The sequence below is a fragment of the Leptonychotes weddellii genome, chromosome 3, assembly GCF_054177405.1.
Source record: "Leptonychotes weddellii isolate Sample4059 chromosome 3, ASM5417740v2, whole genome shotgun sequence".
Classification (NCBI taxonomy): Eukaryota; Metazoa; Chordata; class Mammalia; order Carnivora; family Phocidae; genus Leptonychotes; species Leptonychotes weddellii.
Window position 1 is genome coordinate 65,773,692 of NC_138371.1, and position 24,135 is coordinate 65,797,826.

Genomic DNA, 24,135 nt, shown 5'->3' on the forward strand with positions numbered 1-24,135 from the left:
AATCTCCCTTTAACCTTTGGTTTCCTTTGTGAATTGCTTCCTCAGCACATCCGCTCTGAAACTGTCACCACGTGCTCACACAGCAGCCCACATTTTCCTGCCCAAGCAAAAGCTAAACTTCTGGAAGAGAACCAGTCATAGGGCATTCAAGCCTGTGTGAATCAGGGGAAAAAGCATCATTAGCAGCTCCGGCAGCTCCTCTGGCCACTGTCCAGGGCAGGGAAAGGCGGAACGGCTGAAGGAATGGTGGCAGGGGCTGGGGGCTCTGGCTCTCCATGCAGAGTGTCGCTCACCTTCACGTTGGGAGTGTAGAGGTTCCTGAGAGAGGCCAGGGCAGCAGACAGCCCCTCGGTGCTGTACCCGATCCACAGGGCCTGGAGGTGGCTCGAAGAGATTCCCGTCTTCTTACTGAGGCCCTGGAAGCAATCAGAGACAAATGGGTGTCCATGTCTCCTATCCCAGCCACATCAGGCTGCAATGGGGTACGCCTGGGAGGGTGCAGCTGGGCACTAACACAAGGACACCAGGACCTAGGAGTCTGACTTCCCTCCCTAAAACCGAGAGTCAAGGAATACGCCTGCCCTTGCTACATACACTACACCGAAGGAGAAACTTTTTTTTTTTTTTTTTTAAAGATTTTATTTATTTATTTGACAGAGACAGCGAGAGAGGGAACACAAGCAGGGGGAGTGGGAGAGGGAGAAGTAGGCTTCCCACTGAGCAGGGAGCCCGATGCGGGGCTCCATCCCAGGACCCTGGGATTATGACCTGAACCAAAGGCAGACGCCTAACGACTGAGCCACCCAGGCGTCCCGAGAAAGTTTCTTTTTATACAAGTTCTCCAATCATTTCATAAAGGAAGGATAAAAATTGGAATATCACCATTCTGTAACCCTTCATGAAGAGTCCAGGCAGAGATCAGTAGTTACTGGTAACATCACACTAAGAGAAGCAACCACAAATTCTGTACCTCCTGATGCCAGAAACCCCCGAGAGACTTAAGAGTTTAAACTCTAAAGAAACTGTGACACTCTGCCCACCCCCCCAAAAAAGCAACAATCAAACCTGAACCTGATTAAGCCTCTAGATATAACTACCAAATGATAGGAAATCCAGAGGAAAGAGAACATGTTAAACTAGACCATGAGAAATAGGGACACAACCGGAAAATCCAGGGAGTGCGAAACCCCACAGGTCATGTAGCTCAGGCTCTTCAACAACTAAGTACCCAAGAAACAAAAGGGAATGAATGAAGTGGAATCTTTAGGTGAAAAGGAACTTTTAAAAGAGACTCAAAGGGGGAAAAACAAATGGGGCTCATGGAAAGCTCTGCGAGGGTTGATAAAGCTGTTGAAAATCTCCAAAACCCATCAAAATGACAATGAAACTCTTCCTGGCAGCGGTGTGTCTCACCTTGAAAATGTGTGCCTTCAGTATGTGATGGCCAAGCTCCATGGTCTGCTGGCGGTTCAGCTTACCCTCTTGTCGAGAGAACATGAAGGCCAGGAGAGCGTGCCCATTCCTAGGACAAGAAACACAAAGGCTGGGAACAAAGACCCCGTTCCATGAACTGTAGGCTCTCAGGTGTGAACATCTCCACACAACTCTGAACTGTTCTCCTGGTGCTTCAGTATCACCATACAAAATAGGTGAAAAGTTGCCTCTTTAAAAAGATGGCCAATGCTGTTTATTTTTCCCGTCATTTTAGGGCTTTCTCTGGATTCCCCTATCTCTGTGGAGTGACCTAGAAAGAAGTTCTAGGATGGGGCAGGTCTTTATTTTTGGAACCACCCACTCTGTCCCTCATCCATCAGCCATCACCTTGTTTACTTAGGTCCCTCACAAAAATGTAAATCCTATTAGGTTAAGGGTCTTGTCTAAGGCACAGATAGTCACAAAGCCAAGCAAATGCCCACCCCTTAGCAACCATTCAAATATGTATTTCTTGGATGGACGGATGTACAGATGGAGCAGAACCATCACTGGACCAGGAATTCAGGCCTCCCTCAGCATAATCACCACTGGGAGTAGACCTGGCCAAAGGAGAAGACCTGACAATGAGAAGGAAAGAAAAATCGAGCCAGGCAAGCAACAGCTCATGACAGAAACACCTAGAATTCTAGCCTTGGATGGAACACAGATCCTTGTCGGGGGGCGGGGGGGCGGGGTGTGAGGAGAAAGCTAAGATGCACAAGTGGACTTGCTAGGTCTGGGCACGCGGTGGACATTCAACTAACACTACCAACTAATCCCCCACCAGCCCTTTCATGAAGGAGCCGTTCCACCCAGTACGCTCTCCACATCTGCAAGATGCATTCTGTCTGCCTCCTGTGGGCTCTAGGCCTCTGTCTGAGCCCATCTGTTTGGGAAAGATGCTAAGGGTTGCTTACTCCAACAGCAGTGATTTCTGTACAATATGAATTATTCTCATTTCTATCAACCTGACAACCCAGGTGTTTTGTTTTTTTTTTTTCAGGGGGTGGGGGGGAAGATGAGCAGGTAGTTGTGGAAAAAAGGATAAAGGTTAGGGAAAAAAAATGCATTCTCCCAAATGTTCTGATAGTTGCTAATCTAGATGATTAAAAGCATGCATCATTTAAATATTGTTTAACTATCCAGCTGCATGCCTGTTTTTCAAATAGGTTACAAACCATGTTAGAGATGAGGAGACCAAGGCAGGAGACCAAGAGATTGCTTTTTATACTATAAGGGAAGGCATGACTTACAACTATGCTGACACTGAGTGTCCTGTCTGATGGTCCTGTAAGGGACTAGAGCTCTTCCACGAGCACACACCCACCTCCCAGACTTCAAGCTTAGGTTTTCCCTCTCAGATGAGATCCTCCCATGTTCCCACCCCTCCTGCTCTTTGCCACCTTCCAGTGCTCCAGGCCCCATGCCCTCCCTAGTCCCTAGCCACGGGCAGGTCCCAGGGTTCATCCTGGTCCACATCTCCCAGCCACTGGTTAAGCTATCCTCAGTCTTCCAGTCTGCTGAGCTCAGTGGCCATGCCAACTATGTCCACCACAAATACACGTGAAGCTAAGTACCACAGCTGGCCCTTATGGGGAAATGACCACAAACCCTTCAATGTCTGGATCAAAGGCTCTTACTCATCCCAGCTAAGCACACAACTTCTCACCTGAGGAGACAATTCACCATGTAATCACCAGATACCTGCATTCCTCTATATCCCATTTACCTTTTCTTCCCTCCCTCCTGGTCTCCAGATCATGTGCCCCTTCTAAGTCTACCTGCACTCATAAGTCTCTTCATTCTCCAAAGCTCCTATATATCAAGCTTTCACTATATACCAGATGCAGAAACTTAATTGAATTATTTCATTAATCTGCACAACCCTGTGAACAACTAAGTATCATAATTCCCAGTTTGTCTACATGAGGAAACAGAAGCCGGTATAGCTTAAGTGATCTGCCCAAAAGATCAAACAGCTGGTAAACAACAGGGTAGAAATCTGAACCACAGTCTGCCCAATGCAAGTGCCTATGCTCTGAACCAGCGAACCATGATTTCTCATTCAATCACACCCACCTCCTAACTAGCACCATGCTGGATACGGAGGATTCCCCGGCGAACAATGTGAGGCGCTTCCCTGGAGGCGCTCTCAGCAAACAGAGACACACTGTAAACAGGATTCCGTGAAAGGGCACTGTGAACATTCTCAACGGGAACACAAAGGAGGCAAGGTGCCTGTACTCCCTGCCCCCAGCCGCTTGCATTTCCAACGTCTCCTTCTTCATGGATTACGTTTCCCCACGTTAACTTAACACTGTTTCCAACATCTGCATCTCCTGTGTTAAAAAACAAAACCCTCCCCCCACCCCACAAACAATCCTCAGCAATCACGACCATCAGTGGCTCTGAGAGACACTAAGACACTGTGTGCCTGCTGATCCTCTCCACCCTTCTACTTCCCATCCCAGGATGTTGGCTCTCTCCTCTTCCGCCCCTCACTGCCTGATGGAAGGAATCTCTAAGGATGGAGGACCCTCCTCCCACACTAGGAAGCCAACGGCTCCCTCTTCGCCTTCATCTTCCTTTAGCTCTCAGCAGCTCCTACACCCCCAACCTCCTTCCCGGAATCCTGCTCCATGCTCCAGAAGTCAGGAGCTCCCTTTCCTCACCAAGCCCCTCCGCCATTTCTCCCATCAGTGATGCCACATCTTCAGCTTCCCCAGGCTTCAGACTCCCCCATTCACTCCACCAATGGAACCTGTCCACTGGTGGCGGTGAGGGGTGTGGGGGTCGGGTCTGCTGACCCCACAAGCTCAAGTTGCATGAAGCAAAACCTGCTCCATACCTTCTGTTTTTCTTACCCTTCCTAAGAACAGTGCCACTCCTGGTTTCTGAGGCTCACCACCTTGACATCCTCTACAGCACCTCCTTCTCCTTGACTCTGTTCATAAGGCCAGGCTGTGCCCACCCATCTCATGTCAGCAGGGCCAGCCCTACCCTGCTGCATCCCCAAGCCAGGGCCACCAAGTCCCCGCTGCCTGTTACACAGGTCCGCACGCTCCACAGCCTCCACACTCCTGCGTAGGCAATCTGCGTTCTAAACCTGCTCAATTGTGGGTTCTCCACAGATGATGGATTCAAGTCCACTCTCCCTAGCACATGCTTCTCTTAACTCCTCCAATCCCTGACAAAAACTCTAGCCAAACTAGACTTCTTGTTGCCAGAACACAACTTGCTTATTCTGACGTGATGCCTTAGATAGCCCTCCTGTCTGCAATAGCCTCATTCCACCTACTGACATCCTATCCGTTCATTCCTCAAGTCCACATGTAGAAAAGAGAACAGACAGGAAGCTGTTCAAGTTTTAAAACTCCTCGTGCAACCCTAATGAACTGACAGATCTGGGAAATGATCATCAGTGGGTCTAAGATGTTGTGGGCATGCTGATGGAAGCCAACTTACCACCTATTAAGTATCCTTGCAAAAAATATTTTAAGATAAAATCTGATCAAATCTCTAGATTTAAAAACCAATTTCAGGAAATAGAGGTGATAAACACATTAAATACCATTAGGATGAAATCAGCAAAATTCAGATTACGGGAAACCATTTATTTTTTTTTTTTAAGAGAGAGCGTGAGGAGGGGGGTGGGGACACAGGGAGAGAGAGAATCTTAAGTAAGCTCCATGCCCAGCACAGAGCCCAGCACAGGGCTCAGGGCTCAATCTCATGATCCTGAGATCATGACCTGAGTTGAAATCAAGAGTCGGATGCTTAACCGAATGTAACACCCAGGTGCCCCTTCATCGTTCTTTTCAAGAAATGTAAGGACAAAGCAAAAAGAAATCTATAGATTAAAAGAGACACTATAAAATGCATTTCATAGATCTTATCTGGATCCTGATTCAAACACACTAGAAAAATAAGAAGGAAGTGGAGAAATTTGAGCACAGCTGAATGTGTGATAATACTGATGACTTAGCATTAATATTTTAGGTGTGGCAATAGTGTTGTGGTTAAGTATGAAAATGTCTTTCTGGGCGCCTGGGTGGCTCAGTCTTAAGTGCCTGCCTTCGGCTCAGGTCATGATCCCATGGTCCTGGGATTGAGCACCGGCATCGGGCTCCCTGCTCAGCGGGGAGCCTGCTTCTCCCTCTCCCTTTGCTCCTCCCTCCTGCTCATGCTCGGTGTCAAATAAATAAAATCTTTTTTTAAAAAATGTCTTTTTGAGGTCCATAATCCATTACTTAGGAGTAAAATGTCATGGTGTCTACAACTTGTATCAGCAAAAAATGACATAATGAAATGTGAATGATGCTTAAGTCTAGGTGATGTGACTGAAGACTCTAAGCAACTTACTCTTTATCTTTTTAATTCTGCTCCTGTAATTCTAACCTAAGGAATAATCAAACCTGGGAGGAAAATTCTATTGCTTTCCTGCAAAGCACCAAGACATTCGCAATAGGTTTCTTTAGTTATAAGTAACCCAGAAACAACTGCCAGGCCCCACAATAAAGGGACAGTAAAGCACATTCGCCTACTAGGTTTACACAGCCCTGAAAAATGATACTTTACTAACATTTCCAAACCACTCCCTAAGCTGTCCATGTGTAATAAAAAAAAAAAAAGGCAGTTTGGGAATTTTAATACAGAAAAGTTGATTTGGAGAATGTTTAAAATGAACAAAAAGAGGCAGAAATAAAAGGTAAAATGTCACTGTCTCTGGGTGCTGGGTTCTTTTTTGCTTCTTCTCCATAACTGGGGCAAAATTACAACTAATTGAGGTGGGAAGAGAAATGCTACCCATCTTTCAAGGTCCAACCCAAAGGTCCTCATGTATGTGAAACACCTTCCAAAAATTGTCTCCCCTAACTGGAAGCTTCTCTTTCCTGAAGTTCACATGCAGTGTGTTTTCCTTACACATGGTCACCTCCTGCTGTACCCGCCCTCCCGTGTGGGCAGCCCTCGAGAGCCAGGCCCTTGTCCCAGAGAATCTGTGTATTTGCCACAGTACCCTATAGGTGGTGGAGCTGCATAAACTTTTGCTGAAATGTATCCAGTAGGGCCCTTCCACCATCTCTATCTGCTAAATGAAGTTCAAGAACTATAGGGGTCTTGGGTAAATGCTGATGTACACAATCCCAAGAAGTAGCAACTCCTTACACTTTGCACCCTGGGTGTCCCTCCTGCCCTGGTGCAGTCTGGCCCTACCCTGGGTCAGGCCCCATGCCTGCGTACTGGAACACATCAGCAGTCGGGAGCCGCCCGTCACCGTGCGGTCGGCTCTGCCCTCGGCTGCATACCGTCAGGGCTGCCTACCCCCCAAACCAGAGCAATGCTTTACAGTGACTCCAGTCCAACTACGTCTGCCTCTAACCCGGGTAGCAAATCTACACGCCCTTCTCCAGTCTTTCAAACTTGTTTCTATGTTTCTACAAACTCGACTACAGCCTGTCTTCCTAGAAAATGATCTGACTTGGCTAAATACGTCAAATATAAAATGGCACACATTTCCACCTAGTTATTACAGTCTGGCTAAATAGCCTGGAAGTGACAAGCTTATTGCCTCAAACCAGGCTCAACAAATTTTTAGCCCAGGATTACCTAAGAAAACAATGCTACCCACAACATGAAACACCAGCCAGACCCCTATTAGGTCAATGCTAAGTCAATCCTTGTGGGGAGGAAGGTGGTGTGTGGCTCACTAATGCTTTTTTTACCTCTTCCTTTCTGGACCCCAGCATCAGGTCAAATGCCACGTGCAGCTCACAGGCGATAGTCCAGCCACTTGTTGGGCCTGTTACAGTCAGAGGCAATTCTGACTCACGAATAGCAGAAGTTCCACAAGACCACAGCAAGGCGGGCCAGGGCCAGGCAGAAGTGGTGGGACAAGAACCCACCCTTACTGAAATGAAAGCATCTGCGTGCCCTCAAATTCCCTGACCTCTCACTCTGACTAGCACAAGGCCACATGAGGGGCAGGCCCTCCCCTGGGCAATGAGGAGAACTGCATCCTGGCCTGGCCCTGCTGCAAATCCTCCGTGGAACTTTCGACTCCCTGGACACAGCTGCCCCAGCACCATGTTGTAAACAGGGCATCCGAGGTCGGAACCTGAATCCTGCCGAGCCCAAATCCCAATCTGTTACACCGCACTGAGCCACAAATGCAAAATGAGGCAGCGCATGTGATCTCTGTGCTCCTCCGTGGGCCAGCAGACACATCTGATCCCTGGGACAAGATGCTGCATGCCCAAGAGGTGGCAAGGGGGGGTCCTGCAGGTGCAAGACAGTCCACAGACTGCAGGTGAAGAAAGCGAGCTGAGAGCAGCCCCTGGAGAAGCCCGCTGTCCCCCCGAGCACGCAGCACACTTTCCCACATGTGATTCCCATAAAGGGCCCCAAGGTCTAGAAGAGAATGGGCAGCAAAGAAAGGTCACCAGGTGTGCCTAGCTTCTCTCTCACCAAAGGTACTGAGGAATCCCAGGATTCTAGCAATTAAAGGAAGGAAGCTTTTGTATAGTAGCAGGATCTTCCATTGCCCTCCTGATTTATTCATCCTGTGTTGCCTTTCCATTAGAAGAGGTGAACTGTTGGAGGGGGAAGGGGGAGAAAGGTGAACTGTGTTTGGAATCCCTTTCCCCAATCGCACATTCGACTCCCTGCAAAGCGCTGACAGCAAGCGGCCTGCCGTACCTGGGCTCACACAGGAAGGCTGTGTTCTCACCATCTGCTCTCCAAACAAGCCACTCCCTGAAAGATGGGTGGCAGAACATGCGGGTTTTGTCTCGCCTCTTAATAAGGAAGCAGGAGAGCACCTCCATCCTCTGCTGGAAGTCCTCCCATCCCTGCTCCCCTTGTATGTGGCCCGCATTAATAGCCTGGAAGATCTGCTCGTCGGTCATGGGGTGGAGGGACGCAAGGGCCACGTTCAAAATCGGGAGCGCTCTCTCGAATGCGGACTGGGTCATGAACTTCATGTTGCACTGCAGCAGATAGAGCTCGGACAGAGACACGGGCACCACCTTGTAGCTGGCACTTTTGATGACCAGGTGTCCCTTCTGGAAGAGGTCCAGGGTGAGTTTGAGGTACAGGTAGGAGCCGAGGCTCCGCAGCACCAGGTGGCTGCTCACTTTCCCGATCAGGGCGGCGTCGGCCTTGCCGTTCAGGGAGATGTTGCTGAGGATGTCCTCGCTGCTGTGGACCCTGTGCTGGACGTAGGCGTGCAGGTCACCGTGAATGTCTTTGTTGTCCGGGAAGTCATCTAAGGAAAGCTTGACGAAGGGCAGCGTGCTGACGATTTCCTGCGGGGGAGGGGGAAAAGAAACACCAAAACCCACGGTGTCACTCCACAGAGATTTCTTTTTTATGTGAGCTGCATTCCAAACCAGATTCACTAACTTTTCTTCCAAGGAGGATTTTCATGGATTACAGGGACTCATTGTTTTGTATTAAAACATGTAATAGGATAAGTTGAAGATAAAAAGCTTATGTGAAAGAAATCCTGATGCAAGATCGAATCAGTAATGGCTTTCCCGAAGCCCTCATCCGAAGCCTCAGAGCCGAGCGAGGCGCGAGGGCCCTGAGCAGACAGCGAGCTGGCCATACCAGCCAAGGGGAGGGAGATCCTGAAGTGACCTGATACCCATAATCCTTACATTGTGCAGAGGTTATACAACAAAGACAGACACAAACCAGCACTGTGTATCTAAGAACACGGCCAGACACCGAGATAAGAGGCATCCCTCACCATGCATCAGATACTGGGACTGCAGAACTGAGCCAGGAAATCGGAAACCGCCCCCACCCCTGCCAGGCTGTGCCCCAGACCCAGTCTGCCCTGACAAAGCTGCCTACCTCAGACTTCAGTAGAGCCTACCATCTTTTTTTCTTTCAACTGCTGTTCTTTCAAAGTAAACTTTTAAGTGGAAGTAGAACATACAAACCATAATTGCATGGGGTCATTAATTTTCACAAAGTCAAACATACCTGTGTCACCAGCAGCTAGAAACAGAACATCACCAGCTCCCAGAAGCCCCACGTCCCCTCCCATCCCATCCCCATCCTAACAATCAGCACTCTCCTGACACCTCACAGCAGAGACGAGTTTTTAGTCTTTTTCTTTAAACTTCCCACTATCATTTCTGAAGAATTTAATTCCAGGTCCTCACTGAATTTAATAATTGCAGGGGTCAGGCTGAGTATAATCACTCCCATTTTACATGGATGCTAACGGACCTGTCAAGATTTACACGGCTAGTACAGAAAATATAGGACTCTGTTCCTTTGCTCTATCGATTGCCAAATTCTGCTTCCTGTGTGATAAATGACTGCAAAGGGTATGAATCAAATGGCCATAAAAACAACCATCAAGCTTGGCTGAGGCCTAATGCCACTTCTAATGAGAAAAGAAAGAACCCAAGTGCTATTTTTAAATAGACATCATCATAAAAGGGCAAAAATCAAAATCTAAGACTAATGTCTTTACTAAAAAAGGACAGGGGTAGAGGGAAGGAGTCAAAGGTTGTTAAGATATAATCTAGGGTTCAAATGAGGGGAAAGATGGGGAAGAAAATTTAAAAAACAACAAAAAAAACCCCACTTCATCTGGCTGCAAGTGGTAGCTCATGCTTAAGTTTTATGAAAAAATGGACCTTCTTTAAGCCTTAAAAATTTTTCCTTCCTTTCCTCATTAAAAAAAACAACAACAACAAAAAACAAAAACAAAGTCCCACTGCAACCCCACACAAATTAACTACCAGCAGGAATAACTTTAAACTCTAGTAGACAAACTGAGTTACATCCAGGGCTGACACTTGCGTTTTGGAAGTGCAGGGACAGTGCCATGCTAAGAGGAGACTTTCCTGACACCTTGATTCATGTGCCTTGGATGGTAAAAAGGTCCTAGTTTCACCCATTTGGAGCTTTGCGGACTAAATATTTTGAAGTCCTAATACAGTTTTCAATTCAGCAGCTAAATGCTTTATAACAGTTTATGTTGTTAATCACACCATAAAATTTGGGTATGGGGTCTTGAAAAGAGATTTGAGAATTCTTTCTTACCTGAAAATTCGCTCTTACAGTCACAATCAACTTCAGCCAGGCAGGAAATTTAGAAATAATTTTGGTAATAAATGAAGAAAGCGTATCTCCATAGTCAGGCTTATGAAACTCAGCTTCATTTAAGCCATCTATCAAAATAATATATTCTTCTTCAGGAATTTTCTGCTCTAAAGGATAAAATAATTTTTTAATTATGAAATTATACTTTTCTATAAAATGGCAACACCCAGTGTATTTTAATGCACACTTTAAAGTGTTAGGAAAAACTAAAAAGGTTGCATATCACAGAAGAAACGGTTTTCACAGAAGCATATTTTCTACTAATTTATCATGAAAACCGGAGCACACAGCCAAGAGAAAAACAAATCTTATAGAACAGCTTTCAGAAACATATTGCATTACACACATTAGCAGGATCTCACCCATGTATAGGATACAGTTAGCTCTTCATAAACTCCTGTCACTGGGGTGAGCTATGGCTAAGATAACTAGCATATACGGAGATTAACTCTGGAGAAGCTCTAGGTCCTCCCCCATAGAACTCTCTCAGTGGATTTCAGGGGATAAAAACTGACCCTCAAAGGCAAAGCATCTGGCCCAAGGCACACAGCCAGCCAGTGGTGAGAACCTCTCTTCTATAGACTTCTAGAACAGGGCTCTGTCCCACAAGCCTTCAATCTAGTTTTCCATTTATTAGCACTAACTTTCTGCCCAGGAAAATGAGGCAAAATGATGACAGATCTGTTTCAATCCCCTTTCCTCTAGCAGAGATGCTAAGGCAGGCAGGTAAACTAGCTCAAAAGGTGAGGAGCAAGGAGGAGAAAGGATAAGAAATGCAACAACCCATAAGAGCATTAACTTCTCCTACCTTGCTGAATATTTCAAGGACCCCCCCCCCAAAAAAAAGAAAAAAAAAAAAAATCAAATGAACACTTCTAGAAAAGCCTTTAGGTTCAACTCAACTGAGCAGATGCCCTGAAAAAACATGCTGGCAAGTCACTCAATCGACCAACTTATTCCCCCTGCTAGGTAGGAATGAATATAAAACATGCAGGCAACAGTTTCCGGGCATAAGTCCTCTAAATAACCTACGGTTACAAATTAGCTACTTCGGAAATATTCAACTGTAGAGTTAAGTCTTTATTAGAGATGTTTTTTTTGTTTGTTTGTTTGTTTTAAGATTTTATTTATTTTTTTGACAGAGAGAGACACAACAAGAGAGGGAACACAAGCAGGGGGACTGGTAGAGGGAGAAACAGGCTTCCCGCGGAGCAGGTAGCCCAAACGACACCATTCAAGAAGCATGGAAGAACTTTGAGGAGATGGTTCTGGGGAAGAGAACGAGCCGTACACAGATTTACCCACATCCTCCCCAGGCACCCACCCTCACTCCCATCCAAGTCATTTGGAGGACCATCCTGGGGGCTCCGGACTCCTAACGAGAAAGAGGGTGCGCGCGGCTACTCAGAGGTACCATTTCTCAGGCTTGTGAGCGGTTCCAGCACTCCCCTCCTGAAGGCGGCCACCGGGTCCTGCACGCAGGACCTGAGGCTCAGCATGCTCTGTAGCTGGGGCTCCTTTATCAGTAGGTCCCTGTAGGCAGCCAGCTGATGGGACCGGCAGAGCAGAGCTGCGATGCTGTGCACGAACTCAGGCACCAGGCACGTGTACGTGTTATCAGCTTGGCAGTAGTGGTAGGCCACGACCTGTGCAAGAAGCACGGCCATCAGCATCACCTTCCCCTCTTCACATGCTCCCTCCACAATCCCACACAGATGCAGTGTTCCCATCGGCCACAGTCACGAAACAGGCCGCTTCTCTTCGCCAACACTGAGTCATTATTTAGCTTAACTGATTCGGTTATTCTTTCATTCACACGCTTTGCCAAGTTCTGGGCAGACTTTTAATTGCAGCCACAAATCCATCTTGATTCACACTAAGATCAGTACAAGTTACTCTGTACGGAAGCTAAATGAATAAAACTCATGCATAAAACCTAAAGCCTACCCTGGCTTAAAGCAATTCCGAATAATCCCAATGTACTCAACATCCAGAAGTGCCTTAATCACCGCATTTCTGCTTTCACAAAGAGCAGCATCTCCTCGGGAAGCTCATCTGCTGCTCCCCCAAACCAGGTAACGCTGGCGGCTAGGGGAGTCGTGCTGAAAGTCACAGCTGGAGCTGGAGGGCCAGGCAGCCTGGCTCAAACCCTCAGCCCCCTCCCCACACACAACCCTGACACCATGGAGAAATTCAACAGCAACACGGTTTGAAGGACTCCAATCAGAAATCACCAAATGTCTGCCTGTTCTGTGAAGGGACACACAGGAGGAGACGGGTGCCTGCCCAGGTACCGAGGGGATGAGGAGCGTTGCCTATGTTGGGAGGGACGTGAAGTGGCAGCAGGCTGCTTGTGAGAGAGCCCAAGGAAAGTGCCAGATGCAGAAGGGTCTGGGAAGAAAAGTGCTGTAGACGTATGCAAACTCTGATACCTTCCCATGTGTGAATAAGAGGAGGAATGGGAGTATGAGGCAAGAAAGGTGAAAAAGGTAAAAATGTATGTGTGTGAAGTGTTCTGTGTTCTTCAGAAGGGTGTGTGAGCACCTGCTGTTTCCCTGAGCTCCACACACGCCCGGCCTCACTGGGTCTGGGTCACAGATTGAGGGCAGCACCCAGGTTAAATGTGTGGCCAGGGTGACACAGACAATCAAGGGAAGTTCTGGGATTAGATTCCAGGTCCGCAGACTCTTAAAAACAAGAAGCAAGAGCAGATGTGGCCAATGTGGAACTGTCATGTGACTCCTGTTTGAGATTGGATTTATCATCAACACTCGGGGGAAGGCTGTTGGCTCTTCAGCTTTCCCCTGGACCGATGAGCCGGAGCACAGAAGACCGCCGGGGAGACGGCCCACACCACGTCCATCCAGCACTGTGTCTGACAAAAGAAGTCGGCCGACTCAACAGCGGGTCATGAGCTCCATCTGGAGCGGCAACAGCTTGTTTTCACTCCATACAGTGAATTTCACAGGCTGTAAGAACAGGCTTTTGCTTCAAGTTGTGTATGTGTGTGTACCAGATCTCCCATCTGACACACGTCTCTTACTGTGGCTTGAAAAATCACTGTGGCAGGGTGGCTTTGAAGTCTACACGCCATCCCTCATCTCTGATCACCCATTTTTGACCAGAGGACTGCCCCGAATCAGCGGCCAGGGCTGCCTACACCAGTGAGGAGCGGCTCTCACCTCAGAAGCAGAAGCAAAAAGCAAGGATCTGGGGCAAAAAAGCCTCCTTTTCCGTCCCCTGCACCAAACTCACCCCCAGGGGGTATCCTCCCTAGACGTCCCTCACACTGGCCCCTCATGTACCCCAGCTCTGCCAACTCACACCGCTGCTGCCCAGGGAGACCCAAGCAGGGCACCAGGAGTGAGCGACGTAACTGCTCGAATGCAGAGGGCGGCTCAGGAACTTGTGACGGATGCTGAGCACATGGAAAATTTCAGAAGGATCCTGATGGCTCTGAATCTACAAAGGGAAAGTCGGCCAAGTCTCTTTTAGGACGCAAGAAACCTCTGATAGAAGGACGCAGGGAACACAGGTGTGGTGGCCTGGGTCACGTTCAAGGCTCCCAGTCTCCGCTCTGGCACCAAGTGAAGGCCAGCATGGGTTTTAAGGATGGATTTGTGGAGCCTGCGATACAACCTGCTACTCTGGGGAATTCTTTCAATCCACTGTTGAAGATGAGTAAAGGTCCACTGCCAGTGTCTGGGGAGATTTATTTTCATTAATACCTTTTACTTGGAGTACTCTATTGCTATTTTATCAACAGCTACATTTTTGCATTATATGCAATGGTCTCTGTTTTAAGATCCCTCTTTAAACTCCTTTCTCAGAAGCCAAACTAACAAACATCTCTCTCCCCCACCTCCTCGCTCCGGAAGGCTCCCCCTAGAACAGCAGATTACCTTAGAAGCAAGGTATTTCACTGCATCCTCTCTTGGTCTCTGGTTTTCAGGAGTATCAGATACAGACCCAGGGGGTGTTTTAGCTGTGTTGGTAACACCTGCAGAAGAACTCGGTGAAAGCAATGGGGTGAAAGGAAGATCCTGGGAGGAATCTGAAGCTGCAGAGAAAGAGATCAATTTAATTATTACAACATCAGAATAGGGGTACAGTGAGATACTGAACATACTTCTTGATTAGACCCAGAGAGTATTTTAATAGTTAATGAGTGAACACCGTCCCAAATGCAAAGGTCCAAAGGAGAACACAAGTGTCCCTCTTAGCCCTGCCTCCCACCCACCCAGATGCCACCCCCCTCCCCCGCCCCGGGAGAACTGCTGTTTCTGGTTTTTTATTAAATTCCTTCTGCTTTTTTAAAAAATAATAATAATAATAATCTTTCATGGCTCACTTGTTCCTGTGCACCATGTTAGAGACACTTTCTTTTAATGGGTTTATGATACATAAAAATAAAACATGACTAGTCAAATATTTAGCTACTATATCCCATTTTAAGTTAGTTTTTATACTCCTGGTAAATCCAGCATAGAGGACAAAGGCTGTGGAGAACCGGGTACAAGAGAATTGTACACGGACTCCACCTAGCTGCTTCTGCCAGGAGCCTAACCCCCTTGGTTTTGGGACCCAAACTCCCCAGGGCACCAGATCAGGCTTCACTGTCCATATAAAGAGGGAGACAGGCTCTCCAGCTGGGAGAAGACCAGGGAAGGCTGGCCTCACCCCAGGGGATGGCTCCTGCGCATCAGGAGAGATGGGAGCATTCAAAAAGCTGGAACAACGTGAGGAGAACTGAGAATGGATGTCCTCCATCTACCTTACATTTGATCATCAACTAGACCAGCATGAAACATGCACATACTTTTAGGTGGTGAACCGGGGCTGCTAGAAGCAATCTGCCTCATGCGGCTTCCGTGGCAGCTAAGTGCCACCAACTTAGAAATGATTGCTGTCTTCCCAAAGCCCACGTTTCCAACAACCACGGCGCCTCTATTTTCTGTCAGTTCTGTGTTCCTCAAGTTTTCTTCTATCTGGTGAAAGAGCCAATCCCTTCCCACAAACACAGAGTCTGTCGTTATGCTTGGTACTTCAAACAACAGGGGTTTCAACAAAATGTCCTGGGGCTTGTAGGGAGCAAATCGTGCTTCGGGGGAAAAAAAAGATAATTATTTTAGAAGAATGTCATAATTTTACACACTTAAAAACTCAATTTAGCATTGCTTGCATGTTATACTCAGTATTAGCCTTTAGTTTTATGCCACCAGCGATCTGTGTTTCCAATCTGGTTCTATTAATACTTCTGTAATATCTCATTTATAATCCCCCCATTGGTTTTACAAAGGGTCCTATTAAAATGACCAGCTAGTTCTGTCATCACGACTCAGGACAGACATGCAGAGGATTAGAGAAAGTAATACAGGGGGCCCCAAACCAGGTCTCATCGGTTTGTCTGAAACAGTATCTAAGCCAGGTTTCTTCCACTACTGTAGGAGTAAAAGGGAAAGGCGATTTCCTAGAGACAGAGCCCCAGCTCTCATCTGGGCGTGGTGATGCGTGGGCCCTTCGGTGAGGCTGTGGACCACCCGACTGTGCATTACAGGAGGTGGCCAACGGCCCACGGACCTGAAACGAAGCTGATTCTTTGTTGGTGACAAGTGTTATCCAGTGAGTGTTCAATTACCCCTCACTTCAAAATAATATATTGCAGAATTATTTTTCAACTCCAGAAATGAGTTGATCACAGATTTTAAGGAAGCAGCCCCAAACCGTTAAGGATGGCCTCCTAGCACACGTAATAGATAAACTTTGAATGAGTTGATCACAGATTTTAAGGAAGCAGCCCCAAACCGTTAAGGATGGCCTCCTAGCACACGTAATAGATAAACTTTGAGCATACACGCGCACGTCGTGTTTTTAAATGAGCTGGCTTGAACGCTGGTTATCACAGATCCTCAATGTTGAGTGAATGCATTCATGATACCCACCATCCCAGCAGATGCAAAGGTCAGTACCTTTAACTTCCTGTGCCCTACCTCCGGCTGCACTGTGCCACGGCAATCTAATTGACGTTCGGAGAGGGGCATTTCTCTGCCCGTCTAAATAACTCAGATCTTCCAGTTTGGTTGAGCTTGTTGCTGTAATGTTAAACTCAAGTTTAGTCTTTTCAAAGTTGATTTTAATAACATACCCCAACTACTGTAAATCACAAAGCACTAAGCAATTTCGTTCAGGCTTTCAACTAAATGGCCTTCAAGGTAATTTTGGTTTTCTTTGCCAACCCCAGCTTATTTTTTCCTGCAGTGAGGTTGACCTAAAAACGGTGAACACCACGTGTTCCTCATTCTTAACGATGTGGTGGGGTATGGTTGCCAGAACTCTCCATTATTCCTGGAAAGAGACAGACTTCACCAAAAATGTTTACCAAGAAAGTTGACCAGCAAGTGTCACTCAACAAGGCTGCAGTACACACTGCAAACACACAGCACAGTTCTAGAGTCGTCTTTGCAGCTCCGGAGAGCCTTCCATGGTTGCTGGAATTCCAACCTTGTTAATTAAGTGAGCAGATTCTGCAGTACAATCCCACAGTGCTCAAACACTAACAGTCAGCTCCTGACTGGAAAGTGGCCTTGCGGATTTCATCGGAAATAAACATATTCCTAAGCTTTAAATTTTTATGTATATATTATATACTATATTACATGTATGCGTTTTTTTTTAAATTCTAAAAAGAAGGAATATTTACCTCTGATCAAATCAGTAAGACTCACAGTACATAGGGAACAGTTAAAATGCATTAAGGTCTATTCACGCACACATACCAGCTGGATTATAAAAACAACCAATACAAAATAATGTTGCTAAGTCTTAGCGAATCTTAACAGTAAATACATGGTACGTGTTTTTGCCCAAAAAGAAAAAAAAAAAAAAAGAACCTCCCCTTATTTGCATATACATCCTAGGCCACAGTGAGAGAATTCTCAATAAAATTAACCCAATTTGTTTGTGAGTTAAGTGGCCCAACATAAGGTACTGCTAATCCAAGACATACAATTCTCTTCCAGGATAACAAAATATAGGCATCATTTGAGGGTAAATGAGTGGGGAGCAGGAGTTGAATTCCAAGGTCTAAGGCTTCTAAGGACTGGTGAAATCATTAATGGGACCAAGTTTCGAGGGAGAGAAGTCAAGTTGGGCCATCTGTCTGCTGAAAACCTTCTGGCTCACAGCATCCAGCCACTGACCGGCACCATCTGCTCAGTCTGGGTCCTCCCTATTTCCCCTCCTGAGGCTTTCATCCTTTTCTCCCTCACTGTTAGCAAACCCTCCCCCCCATGACTCCTTCATTCAACAAGCACCTGGGTGGCTCCAGGGCTTGGCTCTGTGGTGGCACGTCCCCTCCTGCCACATTCCCCAAAGGGCAATCCACCACACACCCAGTCCCAGGAGAGACATCTGACACCATGACTTCACAACAGCATACACTTGATGCTCCTCTATCCTTTCGGTGAGTATCCAGTTTATTTACACACCCTGTGCATACTTATGTCAATACCCCACACAAATCTCTCCCATTAGAAAGATTCAGCTAATTCCTTATGTAGGACTTCCAAATGGACCTAATTTCTGGGAATCCAATGGCAGCCTCTAGCTTCTCTCTCTGGGTCCTTCCCAACGAGGGTGTGTGAAACTTCCCGGAGGACCACCAGGACCAGACCCCGCACCCTGGCTCCCTACAATAACACCGCCTGGAACATGTATTTCTAGGCTCCTTCCTGGGACCTGGGATCTGGGACTCTGAGCCAGGCCTCTGCAAGGGCCCCTCTCCTCAACACATCTCACCGTGAGCACACCCACATGCTGGAGGCTGAGGGGGAAGGAGCACCCAGAGCTGTAACCCGTAAGCCGAGTTCAGCTCAGAGCTGAACAGCCACAAACATCTGACCTGCTGCTTCAGCCCTAGGGAACCCAAAGACACTTGGAGCCTCCAAAGGGTTTCCTATTTCCCTTCTCCTGACCCCTCAGAACACGACATTCAGTTTATAATTCTGTGACAACTGAAAGGATTAAGAACATGAGACTATACAAAGGGCATTCCAAAGAGAGGACTGCAAAAAAGCCCTAGCTTGACACAGATGCAGGAGATGGCGAGGCGGCAGACACCTCTGTTTTCAGATTTCCAGTCACTACAGCTCTGGCTCCCAAGTGTGCAACAAAGCGGCCTCCCCCACCCCGCAGCTCTGAGTCTCTGTGTCAAACATGATTAAGGTGCGGTGAAATGGAGTGGCTCAGTGGGGCTGCAAGCCAGAAGCTGCCGGCTGCCTCTACTTTCTAAGCTGTTGTCAAGGCCACTGAGGGAGACAAGTCGGGACAGCGAAGCTTCTGCTGCCTGCTCGGCACCCTGGTGCTCCTCACCCGGCAGAGCAGGCTGCTGGACCACATTCGGCCTTCTCACACAGGCTCACAGTAGATTCTCAGACATCACTCGCACAACAGGACTCACTTCTGGTATTTAACAATAAATGTTTTTGAAATCCTCAGCAGGACTCAGGGCCGAGAAAAATCAGAGGTAAAGCAATAATTTTACGCTGCAATAAGCCTACTGCTATTATCCCTACAATTAAATTACTCATTGCACGTGCACACACGCGTGTGCACACACACACACACAGTACATCTAACATCTGAGTGAGAAAGACATTTTCAGATGCTACAGGAGAGGAGAGTTTTTTGGGGGTGGGGTGGGGTGGAGGGGAGAAGCAGAAGGAAACTTCCCTGAACTGAACAAAAAGAAACACCTGTTGAAACACCATGGACTAACATATTAAAGGTAAATACCATAAAGTCTAGGCAATTACCAGTTAGAATTTCAAGGAAATTGGCTGGTAATTCTGTTTGTTGGTTTCTTGGAAAACTCAACACTGTGTCTGTGGTCCACTTAGAAAGCATTTCAAAAGAAAAAAGAAGTTAGCCAAAACCAGTAGAACCTAATCACCTAACTTCTAGATTATGTGAGATATCATTTTAAAGGCTTCTGGTTCTGTTTCCTAACAAAGGAATGAGGTGTCCATGCCACACATTTGATGTGATATAAAGGAGTAACCTGACTGCAGCATTTGAAACCAATTCCACTCCAACAAATACCTTTACAAAGAAAAGCTCTGTACAGTGAATCTCCAAACCTAGCCAACTTATTTTTATAGTCTTTGACATAAGAATTTTACTGTACTAGACACAGCAGTGAAGAGAGAACCGCAGTTCTTTGTAACAGGCTCATTGATAATAAAGGCGGCCACCTCAGGAACTTGCTTCCATACCCTCACCCCCCCCAGGGGAGGCCAGATCCCCTGGGGCAGCTGTGAACAGAGACCTGGCATCCCCTTTCCTTCACCTGCCAGTCCTTACTCTGCCAAATTTAATCGTTTGATGTTTCCCAAATGGCAATTTATTTGTGTTTATGTGGATCTTCACATGCAAATACTTCCGAGGTACTGCAATAAACGGTCCCGGACATATTATTTTCATCCTTCTAACACTGAGGGCTGCCTACTGCCCTGTCTGCATCAGCTGGCCTTCTAATCACTAGACCAAGTGCTACACCTAGTCTACACAACCTGAATCTTTTATTCTTCTCAATGATACATGGAAAAATCTTGCCATGACTTCTGAACTGAGGTTCAGCTTTAGGGGTAAGGAAGGTGGAGAGTGAAGACTCTCCCAGACTCCTAGCTTGTTAACAGATACCATGAGGTAAGGAACTTGCTTATTTTCAAAATAAGCTTTTAGTTGATAGAACTTGCAACAGAGAAGAAATGAGCCCACCCATTCGGCCAGGCAGCCACTGCTCAAACCCAGAGGTAAAACCCTCCCATTCCACAGGAGGTCTAGCTCGAGTGCGCACATAGACACTAATGAATGAGCACAGCAGAAATCCGAGAGCCCTGCTCTATAATCACTGCATTCTCCTGGAAAAGCTCAGCTCCTACCCACTGTCACTCCACATAGCAGGAGACCACATGAAAGAACATCAGGCAGAAAACATAACCCAAAATGGGGGGCTTTCAACACTATTAATGTATTAATGTGTTTACTAATTTTAAAATAGCTTGATTAAATTGAATACAAGTTTGCTATTTTGTCGAGGTCAATAAAACTATCAAGTTCTGGGATCGTACAAACGAACTGTTCATCCTAACTAGGTAGACGTGGTATAAAACGCCTCGGGTGCAACATACTATGCCTTCGGGAGTGGGGGAGTGGTGGGAGGGCATAAAAGCTTCTGGAAGAACCATCATTCAATATGCATAACGCTCCCCAGAACTTTTCTCTGGCAGACACGCCAAATCCCTCTTCTGGAACAAGGCCATTTACTTCCTTTGAAAGTGAATTAGAGCTGCCTCTCAGAACTTTTCCATTAGAGCCATTTATGTATCAGCTGCTTCGGAGTTCCACTGGAAAAAAAAAAAAAAAATGCCTCACAACAACCAGACTGGCCTGCCACATCCCCAAGGAGCAGTATAAAAAAAATTCTTTGATGTAGGGAGAGAGAACCTGGGTCTTTGTGTTAGTAGAGGAGAAGTTTTAAGTACTACGTTGGTGACAAAGGAGGACTGAAACAAGGTCGTCTTCTAAATTCAACCCAAGAGCACGGAGTTTAGAAACTTGGGAGTGTAAAAGCAGGCAGGACAGCTCAGAACCAGAGTTCTTTTCTTCGCTTACCCCACTGCTCTCCTCGCTTGACGACCACCCACTATCAACTAGCAACAGTCACCCTTTCTGTGTCCTCATCTTGCTCCAGCTGCCCCATCCTGCTGAGGAGCATCTGCCTTGCCTGCCTGCATTCCCTTGATTGAGAAGCCTCACCTCCACTGCGTATGTTTTAAGCTGTGAGCTCTCTTATAACTGAAAGATACAGAAAGTGGACCTCCCATCTCTATGATGGGCCTCAATTATAAAAAGTAAGTTTGAAAGTTGGATCAGAAATTCTTGGAGTGGTATTAACAAACTCATTCTAAACAAGGATTCCTATTTACCAAGACGTAATAAAAAGTTATGAATTTACTCAGGCTTAAAATATCAAAAACAAGAACAAAGTTTTTGGCACTTTCTTCCTTTGTACACAAAAGAGCCGTAGAGTCTAAATATTAGTTTTCCAGAATTCCAGAGTGGAAGGATCACTTAAAGACCAGTAAGGACAGCCATACCATGTTTACAGATGGGTAAACTGAGACCTAGACGAGGTAAGTGCCCGGTCCACAATCACAAAGCTGGCTTGTGTCTGGATCAGATTCCCAAGGGGAGAGAGTGAACATGGGGTACCTCAGAGCCAGTGAGATAACCCTTCTGGAGAGAGGCATGGCCTTACCTGCAACTGAGTTGGGCCGTGGCATTACTAGCGAGTTGGAGCTCTGAGAATAAGGGACCGGACCATCTCCAACTGAGGCTTCAGTTTTGGGCAGTATGCTCTCCGCTGACCCAGGGGGCTCCTCTTCTGCCACTGGGGAGCAATTATCTGCCCTGCGATCATGAAGGACTCCTTTCTGTACCCCTAACCTTAGGCTTCCGTCCTTATTCCATTCCAAACTGGAGCCACTCCGGTCATCATTTTCGGATGAACTTGTAATTGTGGCTGAAATGAGAGACCAAAATACTTTGAAGGAGGCCAGGCATAGCTGGGGCTGTTGAGAGTTAACACAAGCACACTGCCCTCCCCGTTATCAATGGAAACTTTTCCGGTCCATGCAGATTTTTATCAAAGTATGTTTCATACAGTGTATTTTGGTAAATTAGAAGAATGTTGCTTATCAAGGAAAATAAACTAAGCCATTCTACAGGGGAGGGTTAAAAAGCTGGTAAGATAATGAAAAAGCTGTCTAAAAGTATCTGAGAGTTAACAGTAAATCCATGTAATTTAGAGATGATGTATCTTCTCTTTTTAACAAAGATAAATTGCTCACAAAAGAGTTCATATCTCATTAAATTCCTTTGAGCCTATAAATATCTTTTCCCAAATTAATATTTGTATAAGGGGGGAGGGGGAAGAGGCACTACAGTCGTTAATGCAGAAAAGATGGAGGAGAAAATCTATGAAAACAAAAATACAATTATAAAGTCAAGCAGAGAATTTGATCCTTAGAATTAAACTTTATAAGAGCTGTTCAAGATGAACTGGACAGAGTGACTTTATTCCTTTAGCAGCATGGAGTAGAAGACCTCCCAGCACGAGAAAACAAGCATGGGAAGGGATGCTGGACTGCAGAATTATAATTTAGCCTCTAAGAAAGAAAACCAGGGGTGCCTGGGTGGCTCAGTTGGTTGGGCGACTGCCTTCGGCTCAGGTCATGATCCTGGAGTCCCAGGATCGAGTCCCGCATCGGGCTCCCTGCTCGGCAGGGAGTCTGCTTCTCCCTCTGACCCTCCTCCCTCTCATGCTCTCTCTCATTCTCTCTCTCTCAAATAAATAAATAAAATCTTTAGAAAAAAAAAAAAAAAGAAAGAAAGAAAACCAGCATGGAAAACCATCTTGGCAAAAGAGGAGGAATATGATGCAAGAAAACAGCAATATTCACCCTACGTGGCTTCTACAAACAGCCACTTCCAATTTAAACACCCGAGCCCCTTGCAAGCCTAGGTTACCATGGACCCAATACTGGCTTGTGTCCTTGAGAACAAGGCCATGTCCTCTGATCCCTTTTTGTTCCCTGTTGGGATCCCCACAGCCCAGGCCCTTAACAGAGAGAGCCAATGGGATGCAGCAGATCAGAGTGCATGGAGAACTCGGCCACCTGGATTAAGCTACTTCATCAACATAACCTGATGTTATACATACACCTAGCAGCAGGCTGGTGAATTAGCTCCAACAGCCTGTTATCCAGGATCAAAGGGTCTGAGTTTTGTTTTATTTTTACGATGCTCTTTAAAGGTTTAAATATGAAGACAAAACAATTTCCTCGCCTGTGACCGCAGGATATTCTGTCACAATTCTAAAATGGTCTTTACCACTGCTGCTCCAGTCTGGACTCATTATCCACTGCTTGTCTCCCTATTCAAAAATCCTTCCCGTGTGCTGAAGCCTCAGACCACCTACCTCCATCTGGTATCTCCCTCTTCTGAGCAGCACAGCACCTGGCACATCCTAAGTGCTCAATAAATGTTTGCTTATTCAATGAATAAGCAAATGAACACACTTCTCTTCCAACTGTGGTCAGAGACCTTACACTTAATCTCATTGTTTTTGATTCAGGATTTGATATTCTGTCTTCCACCACAATCTAAGGGGATTTGGGATGGGCCCATCACTGGGTGTCTGCCATTACTCCCGGCATTTCCAAGCATTCTATCAACAGTATTAAAACTAATTTCTCGGGCGCCTGGGTGGCTCAGTTGGTTAAGCGACTGCCTTTGGCTCAGGTCATGATCCTGGAGTCCCAGGATCGAGTCCCGCATCGGGCTCCCTGCTCGGCGGGGGGTCTGCTTCTCCCTCTGACCCTCCCCCCTCTCATGTGTTCTCTCTCATTCTCTCTCTCTCAAATAAATAAATAAAATCTTTAAAAAAAAAAGAAGAAGAAGAAGAAGAAAACTGGG

At 46.5% G+C, this 24,135-nt stretch overlaps 1 protein-coding gene across 1 annotated transcript in view; it reads right to left on the reverse strand.

The window, feature by feature from the left end:
• TANC1 (tetratricopeptide repeat, ankyrin repeat and coiled-coil containing 1) overlaps window positions 1–24,135 on the reverse strand; it is a gene marked incomplete at its 5' end in the record, with an annotated part of 112,578 nt that overhangs the window by 25,604 nt on the left and 62,839 nt on the right. Inside the window, 9 exons of the mRNA XM_081815480.1 lie at window positions 294–416; window positions 1,414–1,522; window positions 8,170–8,777; window positions 10,537–10,703; window positions 12,011–12,242; window positions 14,499–14,656; window positions 15,416–15,697; window positions 16,566–16,688; window positions 21,917–22,180. Of these exons, the coding sequence (XP_081671606.1) occupies window positions 294–416; window positions 1,414–1,522; window positions 8,170–8,777; window positions 10,537–10,703; window positions 12,011–12,242; window positions 14,499–14,656; window positions 15,416–15,697; window positions 16,566–16,688; window positions 21,917–22,180 (2,066 nt within the window). The remainder of the gene's footprint in view (window positions 1–293; window positions 417–1,413; window positions 1,523–8,169; window positions 8,778–10,536; window positions 10,704–12,010; window positions 12,243–14,498; window positions 14,657–15,415; window positions 15,698–16,565; window positions 16,689–21,916; window positions 22,181–24,135) is intronic.